This window comes from Malus sylvestris, chromosome 17, assembly GCF_916048215.2.
Source record: "Malus sylvestris chromosome 17, drMalSylv7.2, whole genome shotgun sequence".
Taxonomy (NCBI): domain Eukaryota; kingdom Viridiplantae; phylum Streptophyta; class Magnoliopsida; order Rosales; family Rosaceae; genus Malus; species Malus sylvestris.
In genome coordinates, this window is record NC_062276.1 from 27057673 (window position 1) to 27067482 (window position 9810).

Sequence of the window (9810 nt, forward strand, 5' to 3'; positions counted from 1 at the left end):
TAGAATTTGTTTGTATGTACAATTTTGGCATGTTTTCTCTTATCCCCTATGTTTTTTTTATTTCAATATTGATTTCAGGGTAATGTTAGGGAGACAATTTGTAGACAGAATTTGCCAACTAAATAATGTGTCATCAATAGAAATGAGCACGTTTATCAATGCTTAAGTCACAATCCAACAGTCAACTTCCATGTCATTTAGTTTGCAAAATTCTGTCTACAAATTTAGTCTCTCTAACATTACCTGTTATTTCATCTCTTTTGTGTATGCAGTAGAACCAAACCACATGCCCATTCAAGTGAATATGGGATAATTATGCTTTCACTGATTTTGCACAAAAAAAAAAAAACATCGAGAAAAAATTCTGATGGAGAGGAGAGGAGAGCATCAATGGAATGTTTGAACATATTAATGCAAGTGGGAAAAGCTTAAAAGGGTTTTTTTTTTTTTGTGGGAGAGATTTTTTAATGTGCTTAACACGGCCACACACGTCATATGTCATTATAAAAGCGAAGGAATAATTGAAAAAATAAATTACTCTCCTCTTGTATGAATGGCGTACCGACATATGTACCATACACATTGAAAAATCTCTCTTTCACGGAAGAATAAGTGTAGGGGGGCATAAACAACAAAAATTCTCATCTTCATGTGACCATCTCTTCGTGCGTACCTCCCTTCCCTTCCAATCGTTTGATCTCCTTTTACTGCAGAATATCAGATTAGGTTTCATCACGATATTCTTTCTTTTTTCTTTCAGTTTTATTTGTTGACTTTATGTTAGCCATCGTTATTAAGAAATCTTCTAAACTAGAGATTGTGGCTCAACTGATTAACAACATTTGCCCTCGCATTCGATGATTTGATGTTCTGAGTTCGAATCTCCCCTCTTGTAATGACGCTTGTATAATTTGGATTGAAGTTATCATCCAGGTTCAACTCCCGGCAGCAGAAAGCTTCTTTTTCCTTTTCGTCGGTCTTAGTTATGACTTCTTAGTATTTGCTTCAAGCATGCCCAAGGCTGATCACCAAAACGGCAAAACGCATTCATTACTGTAAAGTTTGTAAAAGCTATGGACAACAGAGATGGTGAAAGCATATTTACAAAGATAACTTGAGGTTCATAAGCAGTCAAAAGTATTGTTACAGCAATTACGGCAAGCTCTTGTAATCGCAGAGGCGAAACTTAAACACGTAAATACAGTCCCCCAAAAGAACACGGTGCGCTGCCCCGTTGCCCTGTCCATCCAACTAGTCTGTATATGTACTGCGCTCCGTATTTCATCTGCTTCTGCTAACATTGCCTGTCAAAACAAACCTAAGTAAGAAAAGATACCGTGACAAGATTCGCGTGAGTAAACCAATGATGGTTGGCTGAAAGGTTTCAATTCCACTGTGGTTCCAGCAGTTTATGTAAAAATGCTTCACCTGAATCCTGAATCTTAAGATTCTTAGCCTCAGAAGTCATTTAAATTTCAACAATAATATTCTGAGGTTAATACGCACAAGATGTGTAGAGAGATAAAATGAACTGAAGAAAATCATAACCAGGCAAAACACGCAAGCCTGAGGAACTCCATTTACTAGTTCCGCCCAAATTTTGACGATAAAACACCAGAAACTACCATACTTGTTCTCCCCGGGACAGCTGTAACTGAACTCTACTAGACAGGAGCTTCAATATTTAAAGTGGTTTGAGGTGTATTCTCAAAAACTAACAAATATCCAAGCCTTTCAATGTGTGCTAAATTATTGACACATACAGGCCAGTATTGTTGAAGCTCTCTGTTATTTTAGAACTTGTCAAAATTGCCTGTCGATAAAACTGCCGGTATTGCTCTTACTTGCAGAGGACATGCAAGTCTGTTTCCACTTTCTAATAGTCTTTTGAAATAAATAGAACCGAAAGCTTATCATTGTTAGAATCATGAATACTTCAAAATAGAAAGCGATAATAACAGTAAAAAAACTAGCATCCTGTTTTAAAAGCGAATGTAGAAAGGGAATCATAAAAACACAAAAAATTTTCATGCAGAAATAAGCCCCGAGAAGAGAAATATTCAATGTCTTGAGAAAAAGGTTAACTTTCAGATAATAATGAAACTAACCTTTACTTCACTTTCTCTTTCGCTTGAGTGTCTTTATATTCTTTAAAACAAAAGAGATAACCTCCTTCAACGTGGCTTTCCTTCCTTCTTTAAAATTCCACAGTTCAGGGATAACATACCTCCCACTTGGATTGTACTCATTGAGTTCTTTCAGGGCTGTCACGACACACTCATATATATCAGTGCCCCAATCCTCCTTCAGACTTCTCAGTTTCTCATCTTCCTCATTGACTATTTCCTGCATCGCACAGCACCGCAGCAAATTAATCATATTCTAACCACCCTCCAATTGTCCTAATGTACAGGTGATTTGACACGAAAATAATAATAATAATAATAATAATAATACACATTATCATGCATAAAAGTTATTAACTTCTCTCTTCAAATTTTTTCACCACGCATCCTCCACAAGGAAAACGTTGTTCGACCCAACTTGTACCCAATATTTTTCAATACACAATAACAAAAACCAAAAAGAATAAAAATCACAGTACTTACTTTATCAATGCAATACATTTGCAAGGATACTCTGTAACACGCCCAGGTATGTAATAAAATACGTATGTATGACTGTCAGTGTAAAGTTTCAGAAGCACATAACATAACTCCTACCATTCAACTTAGAATGTTAGAAACTGAGCTGGACCCTTGCCAAACAGAGAGATAGGGACACAAATGAAATTCCATTCAGTCCACAGGAATGACATTACTATTTTAACATCGCTCGCCAGTCCTATTATAATTTTCTTAAATTCAAAACTGCCAGCTAAGTATTCAAATAAACCAGCTCAACCCAACCCGTCTGAGTCTTATAAACCATGTGTCTTGTAACTTCAACCTGTGTTGGTTGGGGTACGGTCAGTTCACCAGGAGGATACCCCTCCCAATTCGAAGTTTTTGTCCTGGAAGTTTCAACCTTGTTGACTAAAGCAGGGAAGATCAAAGAAAGAGAAAGAAAAAAAGGTACTTGCTAAACACTAATTTATGCTTCAGAATTAGTATCACGATATTACAAAAGAACCAAGAATCTGTTGAAACATACATTTACAAGTGAAATAACAAGTCACTAGATGAGCATTTTAACATGATAACATTGTTGCACTCCACATTTTCAATTGCATTATTGTTTATTAACTGAGTCCCAGAACCATCAAGTTTACAGTATTCATAAGACATACCTCGGGCTGCTCAGTAACAGTTACAATCTTGAATGGATGCCACTCTGAATTTGTCAGATTATTTTGCCATAAGGAGCATTGAGTGAAGGCCTGCATCTCTGCTTCCTCAAGAGAGTACCGTTCCTTGCATGCTTTCAAGAAGGGTTTCTGATCGAGATCACCCATTCTCTTTATCCCAATATGAGATCGACCACTCAACAATTCACTTAAACCCTAGAGATGAAGTAAGAGCTTTATGACTTCACTATCTGAATCATATGATGAAACATATACTAATAACAAATCTCTTTTTTCTTCTTTTCCTTTTCTAACAAGATAGTGATAAATTATTTTTGGTTTTATAAGTATGAAATTAACATGCGGAATAGGTGTACAAAACTATATTCTAGTCTGGAATTTGTACGTCTAAATGTGTAAGAGTAGGAGAACTCTTTGTCTTAGAAGAGAAATAAGAACATATTGTGGGTATACTCTGCAATGTGGTCCAATGATTCTATAGGCTTCCCATCAATCATCCTTGCAAGAATATAACAAATCTAAAACAACTTAGCCATTTTAAGTTTTTCCAAAGAGATTGACGAACATAGAATGATAGGATGATGATCAAATGGATAAACCAGTTCCAATTTGGTTATTTCCCTTGAATGATCTTATTTGGGTACTTAAAAAATGGATGGTCACATAATATACACAAACTAAGAATAACTACTAACTAATAAATCCCCAAATACAAAGAAAAAAAGGTAGACATACTGCTATTAATACTTTGCGAGCCTCTTGTAACTCATCATTGCTTTGGCGTTCTTTGGTGATTAGAGTTTGATTTAGTGATTCTAAATCCTCAAGTTCATCAACTTTTTCCCCCAATTCATCTTCCATTTTTTTGATCTTCGATTGAACTGCATCATCATCTTGATCCCCAAGATGCTTCATCACCTCTAATTTCCCTTTTATCTCTTCAATCTCCATTTCCAACTTCTGTTTAGCATCCAACTGCTTTTCTAACTCAAGTATTTTATTTAAGGCATCCTCTTTTTCCCTCTGAAAAGTTAAAATTCCAAGTCAGTGAAAAACCACAGAAAACAAATTAGGAAGGAAGCTTGACAGTTTCTAGTGAGATTAACATAAAATTCACACACCTTTTGTTGTTCAACCAGCCTCAAGACACTCGCATCAGCCTTTTTCTGCTCCTCAGAAGCTAAATTAAGGGAATTGTTTCTCTCATCATTCTGGATAGGCAAAAACTATATTAGTACCAAAACAGATGAATACACTATCATGTTCATTTTCCTCCCTTCTTTTTTTGCACAAGGAAATCAGATATGTGCACAGTTGTGTTTCTTAGTAGGACAATTGTAACTGGGGAGCATTATATCTTGTAAGACTACGAGGATTACCTGTTGACAAAATTTAAAAACCAAACAGGAAATCAACCACACACACACACACACACACAAAAGTAAACTAAAATTTATTTACTTATCCCAGAATGGAATAATGGATTTGACATAATCAAAATAAGTCTTTACTACTACACTCGCAAAAAATCCAATTAACCACCTCCAATGAGGTTTCAGGTTCCTTTAGTCTCTCAATAATCACATAGGAAACTGGGTATGACTTACACCTTGTACATATGGGTAATGATTATATTAGTACTTGATTAATAATGCTTACAGTTTCCCCATTAATAGAGGACTAGTACTCATTCAGACTCCTATAAGTACATAGGAAACTGAGTAGACTCCAACATCAGTAATTAACAATTCAAGTTCTTGAAATATCTACAGCTCCCATTATAAGTTAGAGATTAATTTCTATCTAGATTGCATTTAACCAATCTGCAGGTAATAGACCGAATACTGGGGATTGCAAACAAAACTGCAACACATGGACTGCAAGAAATCATGTAGATAAAATGGTTAGTTAAATTCTTAATATAAGTAATATTTAGTGGTACAAGAATGTAACATGTGTTACCTTCTTCTTATCCTCATCAAGTTTTTGTCTCTCACGCTCAGTCAGTGCTTCACGTTTGTTTAATTCTTTGCTCCAGGTATCAAGTTTCTTTTTCTTATATTCCAACTCATGATTCAGTTTCTCTTGTTCCTCTAATATTCTCTTGACATTATGTTTTGCTATGTCCTGTATCTTCTTCGTTTCTGATAAGCACAAAAACAAGTCAGCAAAGAACGTTAACAGAATGTCCAACAGGACCCAACAATGCCGTATATGATGTAAGAAAATCAAATAGTTCCCCATAAATGCGAAGGGAAGTTTAAAGCAGACAATTGTTTACACATGCCGATAAACACAAGCAAAACACAACCACAGAAAGGGGTGAGGAACAAACCTTTAACAAAGTCATTGTGTAGCTTGTCTTTTTCTTTAAGCATCCTACTTAAAGACATCGTCTTCTCATTGTACTTGTACTGTGCTTTCAACAGGTTTTCATTTGTCAACTCAATTTTGTTGGCTAGGTTGGCCACCTCATCATTTCTGTTTTGAGCTGCTTCCTGGACAATGTCGGATACTGTTCTTAACTTTCCAGTTTTGCGAAGAAACTCCCCAATTGGCCCTTGGGAATGATAATCATCAGCACGTGCACACCACCCGTAGATGCTTGAGCCCGGCTGTTGCTTTCTTGTATTCCAATCCATTTTACTGTGATGATCTGTTTCAAACATTTTCTCAAAATCTGTCGCATTCCCCAAACCAGTCCAATCTGCATTAAAGTAAACCACAGCACATGTAGCTCGATCCTCTTCAGTCCACAATGTATGAACTTCGGTAGGTCTAAATTGAGCAAACCTTCTCAACCAGTATCGAGAATCAAGATCTTTTGGGTCCTTTGGTTGGCTCACTATGTTTGCAATGATGCCAGTCCAAGGCCACACGTAGAGATCTTCTTCCTTCTCTTGGTGAGCGACAGGTGTAGGCAAAACTGGAAGTTCTGTTGGGTCTGCTTCACTTGCTAGATCAGTCTCCAAATAGATGGCCAAGGCAAGGTGATTTGCCTTCTGTTTCGCACTCCTGTTAGCAGAACCCTTAGCCACTCCAGACGCATGCTGGAACAGTTCCTTAAACTTGTAATCCTGCTTCTTCTTCCCCACACAAAATGGGCATCTGAGAGCTCCATTAGGACACTTTACCATATACATTCCCTCCCTTAATCGCTCATATGGTTTATCTTTGTAGTCATTGATCTCGGACTCACTAATATCAGATTCATCTTCAGAGCTGTAGTCCATGTGGATTGCCTACAAGCATCACCAACCATTGTTAGAAAACAGACTTGATTTCGCTAATCCAGAAAACAGCAAACCCGCTAAGCTTGAATACTTGCAAGGAGACAGCTTCAAGCATGATTTCACTCCGAAAGGTCAAAGCAATAACAAAAAAAAAAGAAAACTAATGAAAAGGGCTTGAAAACTTTGAGTTTTAACGATAAGAACAAAATATAAAATGAATAGTACCATGTTCTGAACTCTAAACATGTTCTCAACAAAGTAACTGAATCTTCGGTAAAACTCATCCTTCAATCTTCAACCGCATTAACTACATTTCATTTGCAATAAAAGAACTACATGTTTCGCCCGAAAAAAAAAAAAAGATAGGCTCAAGCTGAATGACGAAAATAAATAAATAATAGGATTCATCTCCGGAGGAGCCGTAGTCCATCTGGATTGTGTACAAGCATCACAAATCAACTTTAGAAAACCGACTTGCTTGCGAAAATCCGAACATCATGAAACCCATTAGAGTAAAAATTGCAAGAAAATAGTTTAATGGTCATTACAGCATGAGTTTCACTCAAAAGTCACAGAAAAAAAAGTCATCTGAATCTCGAATGTTCAATCAAATGGCTTAATCGTGTTTACAAATGTCTGCGGAACGGAAATTAGCGCATGAGTTCCTCTCACTAAAATAGAACGACGTCACCTTCCCTACATTGCTCAATCACACAAGTTGTATTTGAAATGCCAAACAAAAAAAATACTGCTCCCCAAAACAAAAATTTCATCGCTAAGCACAAATTTGAAGCCAAATATTCAACATGCAGGTAGCATATGATCAGCATAACAAACAAATTTTTCAGCAAGGAAGTGCAGATTGTAGTGAGAGAAAGAGAGACTTACAGTAGAGAGAGAGAGCGCGACGGTGAGGTCCAAAAGCGTCTCGTTTTCTTCAGCTTCTTTGTTTATGTGAAAGGTGAGCACACACCATGCTATACGCTCACCAATTACTTAATTATTTGTCTTTAAAAGACTAAATTTATAGGTAAAATTTGTAAATTAAATAAAGTGTCACGAATAGGAATGAACACACATTTATCAATGTTTGAGTAATAAATCAATCATCAACTTTTATGTTCTTTAATTTTCAAAATTTTGTCAATAAATTTGGTCTGCCTAACATTATTCTTATTTGTCATGTGTTGTTTTCACCTAACTTTCACATTAAATGTTAAGTTTTTTAACTTTGAAAAGAATTAATCAAAAGTAAGTAAAAAATACGTATCAGATAATTAGATGGATGGTAAAATATATTTAATAGGGAACTTCAACGAAAAGCTCCCGGTACTGTTCATTTTAACGAAAAACCATATTTTTACACTAAAAAGTCAATCCTGATACTATTCACTTTACCCTTTATTTTGTCCTTATCGTTAAAACTCAAAGTTTTCAAGCCCCTTTCATTAGTTTTCCTTATTTAATATGGGGAAAGAGAGACTGTCAGTCCTCCTAATTTTCATTACCTTTTGTTTATTTTAACTTCTATATGGGCTTTTCTTGGGTCAAACGGTCAAATACATTTCCAACAAAAAACAATTACAAACGTAAAGGCCAAGATACATGGTAAGCACAAGAAAGGAAAATGGTCTTCAAAACACCAAAAAGCCCAAAGTCAGCTTTGGAGTCCAGCACACAGAAAACACAAAACCCTAAAGAAGCTACGGTCCCTAGGCTGCATTTGGTATGCGGAGATCGGAAGTGCATTTTTTTCTTAGATTGCATTTGGTATGAGGAAATTGGAAAGGAGAAAGCTCGGCTGCCGAAAAAATCAGCAGCAACTCCTGCTGCTAGCGAATCACAGGTGAATACGTGTTCAAATTGTGATTAAAAAATCAATTACTTAGACATATGTCCACCTGTGATTCACTAGCAGCAGGAGCTTGGCTGTTGACTCCCTCCAATTGGAATTGCATTTTCATAAGCTTTTCTATATATTTTTTTTCTTAGGCTGCTTTGGTAAGCGGAAATTAAAAATGCACATACCAAATGCATTTTCAAGACAATACGAAAATGGTTTTGTTTACATCCAAACTGTTAAGAAATAACTTTGATTTTAATGACGTGTGTATTCTCTTACAAAATTATTTAAATTTCTAATGAAAGAACAAATTAAGCATTTAAACCTTAAAGATGAGTGCTTTTATTATTGAAAATTTTGATTTGAATTTATAAAAAGAGAAAGATGTAAAAGGGGGTTTCAAACATCGATGTTGATCCTACAGTATGGTGCTATTTTTTTTCACTTGTAAGTAAGAGGACTTATGTTCGAATCTCATGGATGACAAATTCGATACCAAATTAAGTTGTCTATTGTGTGGATTAGCCGAAGTTCTCCTCTCCTTAATGTAAAATATATTGTTGTACTAAAAAAAATCGAATCTAATCCTATATGTGGGACCCCCTCAGTTGTAGAGGAAAATGACAATTGAAACCATCTAACTTACTTTTTTTAAGAGAAAATTGTAGCAATGGTTACTTAATTTCGACTCAATTGGAGCATTGGTCATTCGACTAAAAATTTGTGACCATTGGTCCCTCAACTAAAAATTGGCCACCATTGGTCCCTTAACTCATCAAAACGTGCAGCTATGCTCCATTTCGTCAACTCCATCAAAAATTTCGTCAAAATGAGTCATCGTGGAAAAACCATTGCTACAACTGGGTTAAAATTGAGGGACCATTGCTCAAATTGGGTTAAAGTTAAGGGACCATACTTCAATTGCGTTAAAGTTAAGGGACCATACTTCAATTGAGTTAAAGTTGAGGGACCATACTCCAATTGGGTTAAAGTTGAGGAACCATACTCCAGTTGAGTTAAAGCTGATGGACCATTACTATAATTTTCTCATTTTCTTTTCCATATGTGCTCCTTGATTCAACCTCACGTGTGTGGCGCGTGACTTATTTTGACGGAAGTTTTTCTAGAGTTGACAAAAGGGATCATAATTTTAGGTTTTGATGAGTTAAATGACCATTGGTCATGGATTTTTAGTAAATGGACCATTGTTCAAATTCTGTTAAAGTTGATGGACCATTATTACTATTTCCTTTTTTAAAAATAAATTTATTATTTTTAAAGAGAGGCAGATGGTTCGAAAGTATTACAATAATTTGTGAGGGAAAATTTCAAACCTGTGACGCATGGATGGAATTCCAACAGTTTATCCACAACGATATTGAACCGCATATGTAAATAATTTGCAATAACTTCCCTGACATGCATTT

At 35.8% G+C, this 9810-nt stretch overlaps 1 protein-coding gene across 1 annotated transcript; it reads right to left on the minus strand.

Annotated features, from left to right (window-relative positions):
• Positions 1-1025: 1025 nt before the first annotated feature.
• On the minus strand, positions 1026-7498 carry LOC126611691 (factor of DNA methylation 1-like). Its single transcript, XM_050280069.1, has 8 exons — positions 7429-7498; positions 5643-6549; positions 5270-5451; positions 4429-4518; positions 4043-4330; positions 3290-3502; positions 2109-2346; positions 1026-1304 (listed from the first exon to the last, which is right to left on the minus strand). Exons 2-7 carry the CDS (start codon positions 6538-6540, stop codon positions 2116-2118), a joined length of 1902 nt encoding a protein of 633 aa, XP_050136026.1. The 5' UTR covers positions 6541-6549; positions 7429-7498; the 3' UTR covers positions 1026-1304; positions 2109-2115.
• Between the last annotated feature and the right edge of the window lie 2312 nt (positions 7499-9810).